At 40.2% G+C, this 18260-nt stretch overlaps 1 protein-coding gene across 2 annotated transcripts in view; it reads left to right on the plus strand.

Moving 5' to 3' along the window:
- APH1B (aph-1B gamma-secretase subunit) overlaps nucleotides 1–15190 on the plus strand; it is a 31843-nt gene extending 16653 nt beyond the window's left edge. For both annotated transcript variants that reach the window (XM_090270728.1, XM_090270729.1), the window contains exons 5-6: nucleotides 6968–7095; nucleotides 13192–15190. In XM_090270728.1, coding sequence (XP_090126854.1) covers nucleotides 6968–7095; nucleotides 13192–13359 — 296 coding nt within the window. In that variant the 3' untranslated portion in view covers nucleotides 13360–15190. The remainder of the gene's footprint in view (nucleotides 1–6967; nucleotides 7096–13191) is intronic.
- The last annotated feature ends 3070 nt before the right edge of the window (nucleotides 15191–18260 follow it).

Here is an 18260-nt window from a genome sequence, read left to right on the forward strand (position 1 = left end):
AGCGCTGCAGAGAGGATTAAGTGAGGCTTATGCGTACAGACAATCACTCAGGTAATGCGGTCATAGGCTTATGCCCTCTGGTTCAATTTTGCTCATTTGTTTGTGTTGTTCATTAGTTTCCTGTAATAGGTGACAGCATAACGTATTTTTCTTTCATTGCCTGGCTTATTTCGCTAAGCATAATTCTCTCTAGTTCCATCCATGTTGTTGCAAATGGTAGAAGTTCCTTCTTTCTTTCTGCTACATAGAACTCCATTGTGTAAATGTACCACAGTTTTTTGATCCACTCATCTACAGATGGGCATTTAGGTTGTTTCCAGCACTTGGCTATTGTAAATAGTGCTGCTATGAACATTGGAGTGCATAGGTTCTTTTGAATTGGTGTTTCAGGATTTTTCGGATATAATCCCAGTAATGGAATTGCTGGTTCAAAAGGCAGTTCCATTTTTAGTTTTTTGAGGAAATTCCAAACTGTTTTCCATAGTGGCTGCACCAGTCTGCATTCCCACCAGCAATGCACCAGGGTTCCCGTTTCTCCGCATCCTCTCCAGCACAAGTTGTTTGTTGATTTGTTGATTATGGCCATTCTGACTGGTGTGAGGTGGTATCTCATTGTGGTTTTTATTTGCATCTCTCTGATGGCTAGTGATGTTGAGCATACTTTCATATGTCTATGGGCCCTCTGTATGTCTTCTTTGGAGAAGTGTTTGTTCAGGTCCTTTGCCCATTTTTTAATTGGGTTGTCTGTCTTCTTGGTGTTGAGTCGTATGAGTTCTTTATATATTTTGGAGATCATTCGCTCCCCTCTATTTCATTTAGCACTCTTTCTGGGGATTCTACCTTTCCTTTTGATGGGAGGTTGTTTCTCTGTCTCCCCATTTTTTTGACTCCTATTGTTTGTTGGTGCTTCTTAGAATCAAAATATAGTTTTTCATTATGCTTTCATTACATGAGTCGTGTAATAGTCTTTCCTTCAAGCCGCTTAAAAACAGGATGGAAAATTGTATTCTGGAATGTCCTTTCACTAAACCTTGGCCTAGTGGCCAGTGATACATCTTCAAGTTTGCAGAGCTGCTGGATTCCAGGAGCCTGCGATACATTATCGGGTACGCAGGGCGCCGGTAGCCATCTCCAGGCAGTGTGTGCACAGGCAGCTCTGTGGCCTGCTTCACATTCTGGCTGAAAGAATGACATGGGCTGTGGCTCTAAGACTGGTGGCTCTTCCAGATATGTTCCAGGCCACACCGGTGTTTCTTTCCTCACACGACTGAGTGGCCAGCCCCTGTTGACCCCTTTGTAGCTCAGGCAGTCTGATGTCTTCTGCTTCTCTATTCTTATCAGACCTTCTTTCTTCTTCATGTGTGAACAGGTCCTTATTTTCTTCATCCACTGCTGCCTTTAACTTTGGGTGGTTATTTGGTGTTTAGTGTTGGTTTTTTTTCAATCAGTCTCACAAAGGTTTTTTTTCAATCAGTCTCACAGAGATTTTTTTCATAGCCATGATGAGCAGGATACTACCCTGTACACATCTGCACTGGAAAACAACCCACCCTGTTTTCAACTTCATTGAGCAGCCTGGCCTTCCTCAGCAGCCTCAGCTTGCTTCTGGGCAGCTCCATGGCTGTGTCGGGAGGATGTGCCATTTACTGACTTGCTTCAGGCCCACTTCTCACCACGGATGCTCTTCACTATGGGGTCTCTTGCACCAGCCCACTCTTCTGTCTCTCCACAGCTCTGCTGCAGAGAATCAGGATGCCACATCAGGGCTGCTGCATGCTCTCTGGGGAAATTGTAACATTGTAATATGTTTTATTGGTGTACTCTGAGGTTTTCCAACACAATTCCTGAAATGAGTTTTAGCCAAATTTCCCAGAGCTAGACTTATTACATACATAAATGTTTGGGAATCTTTATGGTTCTTTTAAGAAATTAATCAACCTTGAGGTTTATTTTAAAGGCTAGATCTTTTTCACCTTTTTCATTATCCTAAAGTTTTTCACCAAAGATTTTCTTGAATATTTTGATTTACAAAGGTTTATTTGAATATCAGTATTGAAATTGAAGTCTCTTGAGATTCAAGTCCCCATAGTAGGCTGCTTTGCCATTTCTAAGGGAACTTTCTCCTACATTCAGTAGAGCAATGACTTGAAATATTACTGACTTCTCATCAGAAATTCTGGAGGATAGAAGACAATAGGATATTTTCTCATCTCAGCTGACACACTTCCCTCCTTCCTGTGGCCCAGGTCAAAGACTTTGGAGTAATTTCCAATTCTTTTCTTTTTCTCATAACTCACATTCAATCCAACTACTACAAATCTTATCTCCAACTTCTATTTAAATCTCCACCCAAATTCTTATGGGCTTGCTTTTGCTTTATATATGACAGCAGGAGTAGATGGTTTGGGAGCTAATTTGGAACAAACATTTAAAGAGAAGTTAAATCTGCTGGTGCTGAAGCTGTTCCAGACCTGAGGTAAACGTGGGATATTCCTCATTAATTTCAAGATATCAATGAAGCATTAATACAAAATGATGAAGCTCTGAGAGCCCACATTCACTGCCTGCTGCCAGAAGGTGGGTCCACCATTAGGAATTTATATATACCCAAGATTCCTGCGAGCACTACCGTAGACTCCTGCTCCCGATTGCAACCACAGCCACTGAGTTTTGGCATGGTTTATTATGTAGCATTTTTGTGACAACAGCTGACTCATTCAGAGTTTCAAGTATTTTTTTAATGTGTTACTTGTGAGAAAAAAAGAGTTGGTTCATGATTATTCAAAGAACCTTCCTTGGATCAACAAGGATCCTAGGCTTATTCTCAGCACTATTGAAATTTGGGGTCACATAATTCTTTGTTGCAGGGCAGGGGCTGTCTTATGTATTGTAGGATGTTCAACAGTACCCCTGCTTCTATGTACTATATACCAGAAGCACCCTGACCCTGGTTGTGGCAACCAAGAATGTCAGGAGACATTGACCAATGCCCTCTGGAGGCAAAGTTATCCCAGCTGAGAATCACTGAGTTAGAGGGCAGATTTGGGGTTAGTCTGAGAATGCACTTTCCTATAGTGACTCTTCAGTGAAATAATCTCCTAAAATGGAAGTGTTTGAAGTGGACCTTGGGGGATCTGCTTTTTCATTGCACAGGGGAGTAGATCAGACAACTTCTCCACACTGATGAGCTAATTATTGAGGAGAGAATTTCTTTATTTGTCAACATTTGCTAGAGGGACTTTAAATATAAAATTCTATCCTTTGCAGTCTTTTTGGATCATAAACATACTTTGAGGGCATTTTCATGAATATAAAATGATAAATGCTACTTAAACACCTGTAATCATTCAAATTGCTTTCAGGACATCTCCTTTGTGATCTGGTTGGTATGAAGAGGCAGTATTATGCCTTTCTTATGGCTGTGTAATGTGAGATGATTTTCAAAATGCCTCTTTTTAATCTTGGAGAACGTTATTTGATTAGTAATATATGTGCACCTAGATTACAATAAACTAGGTCACAGAATTATCTTACATTTTTTAAAGCAAAAGTTTAAAGTTAAGTCCCTTTTATAGGAAAGGCATTTTCAGGAACTTGAATTTAGTTCTGTGGCCTGGCTTCTACTTGGGCTAGGTCATTAGAGATTGCTCAAGAATCCAGAGAGTTTCTGCAACCAAGAGGGATGGAGGAGAGTCTCGCTTCACAGAACCCTGACACCCTAGACACTTCTCTTACTTGGAAAAAAAGCCAGAAATTCATCTTCAGTCACATCCTGTCTGTTGCTGCCACCACTCAGCAGCAGGCCTTGGCTCTCTCTGGCATAGTTAAAGATACTCCGAAGTCATTGGGGAAATCAGAGGATAGCAATTTCTGTGCTGACGGACCCACTGTGAGAATTAGTTGCTATCCTAGGCTCTTGTCTTTGCAAGGACAGAAAAGTGGGTATCAGGAATGAAGGAGAGAGGAACAGATGTGAAAATGAGGATATTTATGAATCGTGGGCTAGAGTATTTGGGGGTATATTCAGGAAGAATAAAAGAACCAAATAGTTAAATGTAGCCTCTTAGGATAACACTGAAACATTTTGCTTAGGAATAGGTTAGATTGAAACATTCTATACCAAGAGTATTTGATTTAAAAGATTATTAGAAGAGAAAGTCCATTAGTGAACTAGACAGCACAGTTTCACACATACAGTAATTATTAGAATTGTTCAGCTTCTGTTTAGTGTTTTAAAACATTACAAATTATAGAAGCTCCTTTCATTAATCTGGATTATAAACTAATTTTGATAATCTTACGGTTAATTTAGAGGTTTTTTCTACTTTTAAGAATATACCCAGGTGACTCAGCCCCCTTACAGCCCAGATTCAGCACCCTGCAACTTCTGACTTTTCCCAAAACTAAAATCATCTTTGAAAAGGAAGAGATTTAAGACCATCAGTGAGATTCAGGAAAATATGATGGGGCAGCTGATGGCGACTGGGAGAACTGCGTGAGGTCCCAAGGTGCCTACTTTGAAGGGGACTGAGGCGTCATTGTCCTGTGTACAATGTTTCTTATATCTTCAATAAATGTCTCTATTTTTCATTAAAAAAGTGAATATCAGAACAAAACATTTTAGAGTTAGATTCACTGAAGGACTTTTAGAATTTTATATTTAGGAACATTAATTAAGAAAGGCTTTGTAATTAAACGGTAATACCCTATAGTTACTATTAGCAAATCTTCATTTCTAGTTAGAGTTAATTCCATTTATTAGAAGTATCAAAATGGTGTGTTTGTAGTTCTGGCTATATGTATGTGGCAGAATAGTTTAGATAGCCAGGTCTCAGTTTCTGTTGGAACTCTATAATCAATTGCAGAGAGAATAAACAATAAAATCCCAGTATTTCAAATAGTACATTGTAATAGTAAAGACTTACGGTGATCATGGAAGCCCACAAGAAAGTAATACTAGCTGGATAAATAAGCAGTGAAGTAGAAGTGTATCATGTTTTAATAATCATCCAAGAGGTCCCTGTTAGATACTGTGTTGATAAGACACAGATGGGGCAGAGTTCCATGAGACTGTGTTTTATGCACCATGATACCCGCAGTACCTAGAGCAGTGCCTGGCACAGACAGGCATAGACATAGACTTGACTTTGGAGACAGGGTCAGTCCATCAAAGGTTTTGTTTTGTTTTGCTTTTTTTTGTTTGTTTGTTTTTAAGCCGAAAAGGGCCTTGCAAACAGAAATATGGACTTAGAATTTGGAAGAAAAGTCAGGGGTAATGATATCTTGAGGCTCCTTGTCTGAAACTCACAGACAAGGTTGTGAATGAACTGAAAATTCCCTAAGTTAGAGCATTTCCCAAGTAGCTGAACTCCAGAATTTGACCATAGGGACATGATTGGCTGGTTTCAGTGTTCATTTCGTGGTAACACATAGACAGAAGGGCAAACATAAGCTGACAAACAGATGACACATTTATGCTGTCATTGCTTTCTCTTGACATATAATTGACATCTAGTTTTTAGAGAAACCTTAGAGTGTGAACATTTGTGCCTGTGTAGATTGTAGTTTCTACCCTGCTCTTTTCTGACATAAACTTAACTCCTGAGTGTGTCTTCAGCAGTCTCAGCTCTATACTGCTACATCATCAGACATCTATCTTAGGGCAGCTTCCCTTTCCAGGATTGTCACCATCATTTACAGAAATGGTGGCATGCTATCATTAGATGTAACAACTTCTTTTCTCTGGCCACAACAGTTATGTCTTTTTAATATTGTTTTGTGTGTTTTTGACTTTGTGTAAGTGAAATAATATTTTTACAATATGCCTTTTTCTTCCACTCAGCATTATATTCTTGAGATGACTTATATTGTAGATCATATAGTATTCCATGTGTGAATACACTACAGTTTATGTATTCTGGTAATGATGGACATTTTTTGTTATTATAAATAGTGCTTATATAGTCACATATATCTCCTTGTGCAAATATATGAGAGTCTCTCCTAGGCAGTGGTTCTCAAACTTGGCTGCATCAGAATCAACTGGAGGGCTGTTTAAACAGGTTGCTGGGCTCATTGCCTCTGATCCTATAAGTCTGGGGTGGGTCCCAAGAATTTGTATTTTTAACAAGTTCTCAGGTGCTAAAATCTATTGATTCAAGAACTAACTGCTTCAGAGTAGAGATCTAGCTGCGAAATTGCCAGAGTGAAATAGAGAATGCAGATTTTAAACTTTAGTAGATAATGCTAGATTGTTTTCCTACCAGCAGTGTGAAAGAGAATCCTCAGACTTGAATTTTTGCCAGACTGGTAGGTGTTAATGGTATCTTATTACATGGCCAAAAAGGAAAATCTGTTTGCCTTTATTTTCATATGTTAAAGTTTTCAGAATATGTGGAACCTCCCCATTTTATATGTTATCCAAGACACACACACTTAATATTCCACAGGAAAAGCTGTGTGTGCTAATCAAATTCAATTTCAGTTGCTAAACAAGAATCTTAGATAATTATTGCAATGTTTAATATTTTTATTATTCTTTTGGCCTTTTAAAAAAATCCAAGGAGAAATTTCACTTACTGAAAAGACTTGTTTAAATCAAAGATGCTCCTTTTAATTGAGAAAAGTCTCTCTTAATGAGTGCAGAATACTAATTCAGAAAGATTAGATACCACAATAGTTTTATTGCATTTCTCAGAGGGACTCCTTGAAAGCCAGATTCAAGTTGTCTTTTTAACATGTTCACATTCTAGAGACGCTGCTGCAGAACTGACCCCTTGTTGAGAAATGCTGCTTTCTGAGTTACCATTTGAGCAAGTGTGTGTCAGGGTCCTGCTTCTGTCCGTCAGTGGTTAAACTGTCACAGTGGTATGGTGTACCCCAGAGCCTGTGTATCATGACCAGTGTTCAGTGGGCTTTGGCGTCTGTTGTGCGTATGATTAGGCACTAATGGGTGACTGTCTTTCAGCTTTCATGACGCTGGTTATCATCTTGCTGCACATGTTCTGGGGCATTGTATTTTTTGATGGCTGTGAGAAGAAAAATTGGTATGCCCTTCTGGTAGTTCTTCTGACGCACCTGCTGGTGTCCGCCCTGGTGAGTATCACCACCGTGCTCAAACTGTTGTTGGAGCTCAAGTCCACATGTCTCAAATGGTAGATTCCCCTCTAAATGGAACACACGCTCATGGGAAAATGAGGATGAAGGATAGATAAATCATCAAAGTCTTATTACAGAAAGACAACTATTAATTTGTTGGTTGATCTCATTAAACATTTTTTTAGTGTCTTTCTTCTTAATGGGTATAGTCAAACCTGAAACAGTCTTACATTAAGCTTGGCCATGTAACACATCTTCAGCAATTTCCATGTCCTTGTAAATCCTTTTTACATATAAATTTTAATGGCTTTACATCATTAAGATTATATTATATATAGACTGCTTAAATGATTCCTTCTGTTCCTACTTTTGGTTATTATAATGCTGTCATGGATATCTTTGTACATGAAACTTTTTCAATATGTTGTTCCAAGGAATGGAATTATTTAGTCAAATGGTAGGAATATTTTTAAAGCCTTTGATAGAAATTGCTAAGATACTGTCCACAGAGTTGTACTATTTTTACTGTCTGATCAATAACAAGTGTGGCCATTTTACTCCCTTCTTTCTGACATTATAGTAATGCCAGTTTTCAAAAGAAATAATGTTTAAAGTTAAAACTTGACAAATACATTTTTAAGTACTATTGAATGCTTTGGATCTGACTTTTATTACAGTTTTTCAGAAATTTACATCAGAATTCTTCCCATCACTGCCTTGTCCAGACCCTTATTATTTTTCATCAAAAGTATTTTAAAGGTTTCTTCTAATGGTGTCCGGCCTCGTGTTTCTCTCCTCTCCATTCATTTAGAATTTACATCAGGTGTTCTTTTTTCTTTTTTTAAGTATATTTTATTGATTATGTTGTTACAGTAGTTTCAGTTTTTTTCCTTTCTGCTCCCCTCTGTCCAGTACGCCTCCTTCCCTCCAGCAGTCCCACCCCCCTTAGTTCATGTCCATGGGTCATGCATATACGTTCTTTGGCTTCACTCTTTCCTATATTATTCTTAACCTCCCCCTGTCTATTTTTGTACCAACCAATTATACTTCTTAATCCCTGCACCATTTCCCCATTTCCCCTATTCCTCCTCCCAGCTGATAGCCCTTCAAATGATCCCCATACCTATGGTTCTGTTCCTATTCTGGTTTGCTTAGCTGAATTTTGTTCTTATTTTTTAGATTCAGTTGTTAATAGGTGTGAGTTTGTTGTCATTTTAATGTTCATAATTTTGATCTTCTTTTTCTTAAGTAAGTCCCTTCAACATTTCGTATAATAATGGCTTGGTGATGATGAACTCCTTTAGCTTTACCTTGTCTGGGAAGCATATTATCTGCCCTTCCATTCTAAATGATAGCTTTGCTGGATAGAATAATCTTGTTTGTAAGCCCTTGCTTTTTATCACCTTAACTACTTCTTGCCAGTCCCTTCTTGCCTACAAAGTTTCTTCTGAGAAATCAACTGATAGTCTTAGAGGCACCCCTTTGTAGGTAAGTCTCTGCTTTTCTCTTGCTACCTTTAAGATTCTCTCTTTCTCTTTAACCTTTGGCATTTTCATTATGATGTGTCTTGGTGTGGTCCTTTTTGGGTCTAGCTTGTTTGGGACTCTGTGCTTCCTGGACTTGTATGTCTGTTTCCTTTGTCACATATGGGGAGTTTTCCTTCATTATTTTCTCACACATAAGTTTTCAATTTCTTGCTCTTCATCTTCTCCTTATGGCACACCTATGGTTTGGATGTTGGCACGTTTAAAGTTGTCCCAGAGGTTCCTAAGCCTCTCCTCCTTTTTTTCAATTCTTGTTTCCTCCTTCTGTACTGGTTGACTGTTGTTTTCCTCCTTATGTTCCAAAATCATTAATTTGAACCCCAGTTCCCTTTCCTTCACCATTGGTTTTGTGTGGATTTTCCTTCATTTCATTTAACATAGCCTTCACTTCTTCCCTTATGCATTTGCCATACTTTTGCATATCGGTCAAGCCTATGAGCATCTTTATTACCAGTGTTTTGAACTCTGCATCTGTTAGGTTGGCTAGCTCCTTGTTTGTTAGGTTGGCTATCCTCTCGTCGCTTGGTTTTCCCACTGGAACCCTGATTTGTCCCCCCTTTTGGGCCATACTTCTCTGTCTCCTCATCTTGACAGGCACCTGTGTTTGTTTGCCTCTGTGTCTTAGGTAGAGCTGTCGCTCCTGTTACATTGTAAGGGGCGGAGCCTTAGGTATTTGTCAGTACAGGGCGACCCGTTTCACCACCTTGTGGCGCTGTATTTGGGGGAGGGACCATGGAGGGAACAATGCCGCTTGCTCAGCACTCGCCCCTTTTCCAGGCACTTCTCCCACTTTGTATGAGACTGGCACCTCTCTAGTTGTTACCCTGGCTGTCATTCCCAGAGTGGGTGGGTCTGCGGATGTTTTAGAACAGTGGGGGCCCTTTAAACAAGCGGACTCTGCTGAGAGACCAGCTGTTTCTTCCTCTGCCCCAACCCCCCACTGGTTTGCACAGTCAGAAGCAATGAGGCTTTATTTTCCCTGGCGCTGGAACCGTGAGATGTGTGATCTGGTCTGGTGCTGGGAGCACTCCCCAGGTGTCCCTCCTGACTTTTTAAAATGTGTGACTGTGCTTTCCGGCAACCTGCTGCTGCTGCAGCTGCTGCCACTGCCACCACTGCTGCTGCCACCACACCGCATCCTCTGTACCCTGGCTCCACCCCTCCTACCTGTCTGGATAAGTATTTCTTTTTTATATCTTTGTTTGTTGGACTTGCATGCAGCTTGATTTTCTGGAACTTCTGGTTGTCTATAGTTTTGAGGTAGTTGTATTCCTTCTTAGTTGTGGAGGGGGACACAACGTGTCTGTCTAGGCCGCCATCTTGGCCAGAAGTCCTACATCAGGTGTTCTTATACTGGCCTCCTTATCCTCTGATCCAGTCTGATTGCCTCTCCCACCTAAAGCCTTTCAGTGCTGCAGGGTACTAATGTTACCCTTATTGTGTGAAGTCAAATCTTCATGAAAAAAAGACTGAGAAGAGAATGTATTAAAATATTAACAGCATTTATCTCTGGTGGATGCTTTTATTATTTATAGTTTTTGGCATGTTTCAAATTTTCTACAACATACATTTTATAATCAGAAGGGAAGTTACATAAAAAAGCAAATATCTTTCTTATGGATCCAATTGACCATTTGTTTGACAAATAATCTATTGAGTGCCTTCTGTGTTCTAGGTACTGTTCTAGGTGAACAAAACAGTTTAGGGACCAGAATAAAGATCCCAGCCTTTGTAATCTGGTTGGGAGAGAGAGGCAATGAGCTAAAGACATAATAAGAAATTATATAGTATGCTAGAAATTAATAGGTACTGTGGAAGGAAGGAGGAGTTAGAGCAGATTAAAAGGGGTCCAGAGTGTGGGAGATGGAGGGATGCTGAATTTTTGAATTAGGCAGTCAGCATAGGCTTCATTGTGAAGGTGACATTTGAGCAAAGACAGGCGGTAGAATTGATTATGTGGCTGTCTGGAGAAAGGATATCCTGAATTGAGCAGCCAGAGGCAGAAGGTTGAGCATGTCTTTGTATATTTATTGGCCATTTGGTTAATTCTTTTGTGAAGTACCTGTTCAAGTCTTTTGCCCATCATTCATTTGGGTTGTCTGTCTTTTCTGTTTTGATTTTTAGGGGTTCCTTATATATTCTTTAAAAGAGGCCTTTATCAGGCGTATGTATTGCAAATAACTTCTTCCACAAGGTCGTTTGTCTTTATATTCTCATAATGTTGTTTTTTTAAGTGTTTTTATTTTTTAAAAGATTCTATTTATATTTATTTTTAGAGAGAAGGGAAGGGAGGGAGAAAGAGAGGGAGAGAAACATCAATGTGTGGTTGCCTCTCACACACCCCTAACTGGGGGCTTGGCCTGCAACCCAGGCATGTGCACTGACTGGGAATCGAACCGGAGATCTTTCAGTTCACAGGCCAGTGCTCCACCCACTAAGCCACACCAGCCAGGGCAATCCTCTCCTTCGTTAAGTGTAAATGCTAGGCTAGATGGAAACCCATCTCCCTACCTTGTCCTGGCCCAGCAGAGGATCCCTCCTTCTGTCAGATGTCAGTTCCCCCACCTGGGACTAGACCTAATTCTTTCCTACTTAAGGACTTCACGTCTTAGATTGTGTCTTCTTCCCTATACTACCAGCCTTTCCATCTCCTCATCAGCTTATTGCCTCTGCCCCTTCCAGCCATCACCCTTTTTATTCCTGTTTTCCATCACAGCAGAACTTCTCAGTGTTATCCCTGCAAGTTCTGTTTTCACTTCTTTACCTCTCATACTTCTAGTTCAATTTGGCTTTTACTCAACCACCCCTTTAAAACTGCACTTGTCAAGGTCAAAAAGGACCTCTGTTTTCCCAGATCTGATGCATGTTGTTCTTTTTTCATCTCAGCCACCTTAGAAAGAGCTGACTGCCTTCTCTTTGAAATGGTGTTCGCTTTTGACTTCCACATCACACTGTCCTGGTTTTCCTCTCACCTCACTGTTTGCTCTTCTCAGACTCCTTTGCTAACTCTTTTCCACCAAGTCAAGCCTCTAGGGTGGTGTTGCCACGGGAGTTTGCTCCTGTGACACTGGACAGCACAAATAATTTATAAGTGTTCTCAGGACTTGGTCCTGACTTCTCTTTCCCCTTCTCTCTGCAGTAGCCCCATGGGTAATCGCAATCATGGCTGTGGCTTTAAGTGCCACCTGTGGACTGTGTCTCTCTACTCCCCTTCCTAGTCCAGGTCTCTCCTCTCCCGTACTCACGTATCTGCTTACCTGACACCTGCCTTTTAAAACCCCACAGGCAAGTCACTCATTGCATGTCTTCTCCGGACTTGCTTCTCACCCACCACTCCAAGCGTGCTCTTCTTCAAGTCTTTGTTATCTCATTAAATAGCTCCATCATGGACCTAAAGCCAGAAATGCGGGAGTCATTCTGGGCCTTTCACTGTCCCTCACACTCCGTCCACTAGCAAGTCCTGTCCGCTCTTCCCATCCGCTCTCTACCTCTACCTGCGCCACCCTGGTCTGAATTACCCCCTGTACTCTCTTCCTAAAAAGTTAGTACAAAATCTTCCTAACTAGTCTCGCTGCGTCGTCATAGCCTCCTTTATTCCTTCTCTGCAGTTTTAAAAATCTAAGTCAAGTCATTCAGCTCCCCTACCTAAAACACTTTGTGACCCGCCATTGCACTAAGTGTAAAATCCACATTCCTTACCAGCATGCTTTGGAGCTGGCCCCTGCCTTCCTCTCTGACCTCATCTCCTGTGCTGCGCCTGCATCCCTACGCGTGATTAACATCGACTCTTCCCAGGCTCTCAGCTGACCATGCTCCTCTGGTTCCCTCCCTCAGGCTACACAGGCTGGCTCTCGACTGCTCCTGTACATCTCAGTTTAAATGCCGCTTCCTCAGGGCCTTCCTTGACCACCCTAAGTAGATCACCTTATTCTTACCTATCCTATCACCGTCACAGTTACAATTATTCTGATCTAGCATTCATTACTATTTGTAATTAGTTAACTTGTTTGTTTCTTCACTCATTACCTGTCTGCCTTCCTAGACTGTAAGCTCCATTAGGATAGACACTGTGGCTGTCACTGCTGTGTAACACAGAACCTCTCGGCCTCCCGTCCCATCAGACTTCTTTAAGTGAACTTTTGGAACCCACAGCAGTTGTGCAGCTGAAAAAAGAGATGCTGTTCCTTCATGTTCCCTTTGAGACTAAGGATTCATACTAAAGTAACTTGAATTTGTCTGGCTTCCTTCCAAGTTCTTAGAGCCAGTTAACACAGAAATGATTACAAATTGGTCCTGGTTGTATCACATGTGTCTTCTGTTGGGTATTCCATTAGGTTCTGGCTTCCAACTACCTTCTAGGGTTGCCATTTGAATACAACAAAACACAGATCTAGGTTAGTCTATGTGTCTTTGTGGGTTCTGGTGCTCCTCAAGACGTGACATATACCATATGTTTGGTGAAATGTACCCCAGCTATTAAAAGTATGTTGCTCCACATGTTTAACAAGCTAGCCATTGCCACCCAAGATGATTTGTTTTTCCTTTACAGACCTTCATTAGTCCTCACTATGCAATAAGTCTGGTGTCGGCATATGCCATCATGGTGCTCATGGGCATCTGGGCATTCTTTGTGGCTGGAGGCAGCTGCCGAAGCCTGAAAATGTGCCTGCTCTGCCAAGACAAGGACTTCCTCCTTTTCAACCCACGCTCCAGATAACCTCTGAGAACCTCTCAGACAGTAAGCTGCGACTTTAGAGGAAGCACAACTGTGCCTTTTTCTAAAAATCCCTTTTCCTGGTGGAATTTAATATAAAACAAAACTAGATATGGCTTTCATGCAACACTCTCTGAAAGGGGGTGCATCCTGGCTGCACCTGAGAACCACTTGGTGGGGAAGCATAAAGAATACTGATTTCTGGGCTTCACCTTCCCAGTTTCATTGGTCTGGGCATTAGGCAATTTTTTAATTTTAATTTTAATTTTGTTGTGTTTTTTTTTCCATTCAGTAATTTTTAAAAGCTTCCTAGATGACTCTGATGTGCAGCCAGGTTGGAAACCATCGGTGTCCAAATAGGAACTTCCTGAGGCCGCCACAAGTGACTAAGAATCAGATGTTTAGCTATCTCCTGACTCACCTTGTGCTGAGTATCAGATTCTGGTCATGCTTTGTCTTTTTTAGCTCTGAAGTCACAACAGGCGAAAGGACTAGCATCTCTGTGAACTGTTTGCATGTACTTCACTATCCTGTTTTATGAGAACATGGTAGGCTGTGCTTCTACATGCAATAATAAATTGCGCTGCCTTACAATGATAATTTAGCCAAAGGAAGCTATTGATTAACAAGCTGTTATTTGTCTGTAGCTTTCCATTCTAGATTTTGCTTTCTGAGGCATTACATTGTATTCAAGCATAGATTCAGTTTCCTGAACTAAAAACCAATTATTTTTTGGCTTCCTGGGAAAGTATTATAAAGCCAAGAATTTTTGAGCCATTCTGTAAGTCTTCCTGAATTTAAGGCTTTTCACAGGCTCTGCCTCACAGCTGAGTGCTAGTTGCTGGGCTAGTTGAGGTGAATCCCATTGTTGTGTCTGTGAGCAGCACTGCAGGCTGCTGCTGATGTACCCTGTGACAGGCCTCACTGGAGCTGGAGGAAGTTTTAATGAAAACAAACCCAAAGGGTGGTATTGACACTTTTAATTTGCTCCTGTGATACTAACCAGCACTTCCCCCCAAGAGGTGTAATGTAAAATTGGAAATATGTCTTAAACTGCCAAATTCAGGCTTTTACATAACCTATAGTCTGTAGACCTAGTAAATGTCCCTGGGTTTTGGTAGCAGATACGGCATTCCTTTTATAGGAATGCCCAAGGTGTTTGTTCAGCTTCTAAACAGCCCTTTTGATTTCCTTTGGGAAGGGGAAACACCAGTGAATTGTGCCTTTACTCACTAGAAATTGCTCCCAGTTGATGGCTTTTAGGAAGCTGATGGTGTGGAATGGAAATTTCCAACACGTTAAAGTGATAGATAACCTCAGTGAATCCCATCTGTGCAATAGAACATCCAGATGAAGTCAGAGCAGCAGCGGCAGGGCTCACCAGTGACATGACAGATGGAACATTTTGACAGTACCGTAGTGGGGAAGAGTCATGAACATGTTCAAAACAGAAACGTAGCCAGTATTTTGGGCTAGCCACTCATCATCATCCCATCAACTTTACACTGGAACCTTTCTCAGTGAAATCCCCTCCCGTGTATAAATTACTGGAATTTCTCTGTCTAGCAATTCAAGGGCAGTAGAGTTTCTAACATGGCTGTACAGAGTCTCATAAGCAATTATAGTTTTTCCCCTAAAGTCTACTTCAGTACTAATACCAGTGTTCTGCTGGAGATCACAATTTTCCACCTCTGTACAAGATTTTCCTTAGACTAGAAGAGTCACAGGAAATGCCAAGGACATAGAGACTAGTGTAATTTACTGTTCAGAGTTCAGGGGAACAAGATACCCACTGAACTGGGTTTTATTCCTATTAGAACATGTTTTGTTTTGTTTTGTTTTGTTGATGAACAGAATAAGAAAAATACATAGTTGGTTATTACTGTTGATTTACCAATCTCTTAAATAGAATACCTGATAAAATATTTGCTGATCTATAAAGTGTAGAAAAATCTGAGAATATTAATATTAATCATACTTGAGCTCTGAGGATGTCCTCTGTGCATTGATAGTTTAATAATAAGTAAAGAAGCTGAGATAGTGAACAATCACACTTTTAAAAACTTCTCAGGTGAGAAGAAAATTTTCTTTGATGGTGAGACTGTTTTCTTAGTTCAGGAAGTTATTTAATAACCCTTTATTACCTATGAGTAAAGGAACTTTGTAATCCTGATTTATCTTAGAATGTTAGTATTGCCATAGTTAGCTTAGGCACTGTTGTTGCAAATAGCCTTCTAGCCTTGCTTTGCCTGATGCCAAGGGAGCCCAGAGGGAGAGTATAGTCTTCTTCTGTTGCCACACACACACACACACACACACACGTATGCAATATTTTAAAATTTGCTCTATAATGAGCTTTCTGAACCCTGATAGTATTTGGAGAGGAGGAGGAGGTGGTGGTGGTGTTATGCTGTCCTTCCCACAGGACCTTCTCAGATTGGAGGGAAGCGTAGGTATAGTCAAGTTTACCTTGGAATGTGAATATTGTTGCAGCTCTTGAATATGTTGCCATGTGAATAATAGAGATTGATTTTGTTACTAATAAGTTTGTATTTATTTTTAATTCATTTGAATTAGTAGTAGTAGCCAGAGAAGTGTTGTTTCCTTGATCCTGGCCTGCCTATCTGGCAGGAGAGCCTCTTTCAGTGCATCTTAATGCAGACATAGCTGAGCAAATGGTGATACCTGCGGACTGCATAGGAAACGGTTTTTGTTCCCAGTGTTAATGTCTGTTCTCAAACACATTTCAGTGCTGGTTGAGAGTGTTAGTTTCACTCAAAAATGCTAGGTATTCCTATCCATAGAGTTGATAACACTCAAGCACTTCTTCAGCGTTTTGTTAGCTAAGTTTTTCCTGGTCCCCACCATTTCTAACTCCAAGTAGACAGAGTAGATGTCACAAAACAATTCTAAAGTGCTTTGCTTGGAGCACTTTGCTTATGATTGCAATGTTTACATTTCTCATTTAATAAAAGGCTTTTTACTTTAGTCTATTAAATTTTAGTGTTTGGAGAGGCAGGTACTATCTCTGTACAATATGTATCATTTTTTATGTTTTACTGTTGTCATATGTACTTGTAATATCAGACCTTGCATTCATTACACAATGCAGTAGACTCTTTCCAGGCCTGTATTTTTTAGTGAACAATAAAAAGATTTTTTGGCACTACTAATTTTCCATGTTTCCTCTTTTTTTGGAATAATGTGTCCTTCAGTATCTGTTATTGTTACAGTTTTTCTTTATAACACTTGACTGTACATTCTGTTGTTTATGACTGTCAGCTCTGAGACTTTTTTCAAAGTCTGATTTAAAGTCATAAGGCCTGTTTCATTTCTGTGTTTAGAAACACTTTGGTTTATACAAGTTCCTTGAAATGTCTTAAACCAAGTGGAGAAGACTCCTCAAAGATCTCAGGACCTAACCTTGAAAAATCTAATTGTAAAATAGTGAATTTATAAAATATCATATAATTGTGGCTAAAGATAGGAGTTGATGGACAAGGAGAGTACAGTTTAGTTACTACCCAGTGATCCTGAGCAGCCTATAGAGTCCTTTGGTTTTTCTTCCCCTGAGGAGACAGTGCAGCTAAGAGGTTGAGCTTGGCCTTTGCCATTAGACCACACAGTGGCCAGGGGGGAGGGAGGGAGGGGAAGGGGAGAAAGAAGGGGAAGGGTCTAGTCAAGGAACTAATATAAATGACCCATGGACATGGACAACAGGGTGGGGATTGGCTGTAGGAGAGGGGATGGACAGAGTTGGGGGAGCAATGGCGGAAAAAGTGGGACAGCTATAATAGAAAACCAATAAATAAAGTTAAAAAATTTTTTTATAAAGCAAGAAAGGCCACACAGATTTTTTGTGGCCTGAAACTCAAAACTACGATGCCTGTTCACTCTGATTTGAAATGAGGCTGCTCTAGGTTTATATTGACTATGTTATTAGATGAAGTATCCTTAGCGACCAAGGGCTTTTGCTCCTAACATGTAAGCCAGTGGAGGAGGTGTGTGTGTATTCCTCAGGTAACTGTAATGAATCTGCAGCACATGTCTATCAACAGAGCTTTGCCTCAAAGAGTAGAAAGAACACTTTACAGTCTTTAAAGAGTGAGGGTATTTGCAATATGTTGAAAACAAAAGCAAGATATAGACCATTCTTCTATTCCAAAATATTTCTCCTGCCAGACATTGTGCTAGATTTTGGGAAGACAAGAGTGCAAAATAGACTGGTATGATCATAGCCCTCATAGAGCATACAATATGTATCCAATTGTCCATTTTATTAAAAATTAAAAAACGAGTATTAAAATAAGCACACACACAAAGTCTGGAAAGAGAAAACTAAATAGTTAGCAATGACTATTGTGAGATATAGGATTATGGGGGTCTTTTGGCTTTATACATAGTTATTTTAATTTTTTCAATGAGCATATATTATGTATATAATCAGACAAAACCATAATTCAGGCACTTTTATGATATCTTTATTAGAAAGTGTATGTCATTGAAAGCTTTTCATAATCTGATCCCAGCCACTTTTTCCTGCCTCTCTCATTCTCTATTCTCCCTTCCCACCCATTCTCAGACACACCCCTGAGGCCTCTACTTCCTAGGCATAGTGGACTCTCAGTACCTCCACGTGTTTGCCTTTGTTTTTAGTTCCAACCAGAAAACACCTTTTCCTCCTTCAAGGTCCTACCTAAATGGCACTGTTTGTGACGTCTTCCTGATGAGACTCAGAAAAGCAAGTGGCTTTCTCCACTGTGATTCCCTAGCATGTTTTTAAATCAAAGAATAATTATATACAGTAAAGTGTACAGATATGAAGTGTATAATTAGAGGAGTTTCAACAAATGTGTATACCTGTGTAACTACCGCCCCCATCAAGACATAGAACATTTCCTTTT

Source organism: Furipterus horrens, unplaced genomic scaffold, assembly GCF_987537825.1.
Source record: "Furipterus horrens unplaced genomic scaffold, mFurHor1.1.pri manual_scaffold_3, whole genome shotgun sequence".
Classification (NCBI taxonomy): domain Eukaryota; kingdom Metazoa; phylum Chordata; class Mammalia; order Chiroptera; family Furipteridae; genus Furipterus; species Furipterus horrens.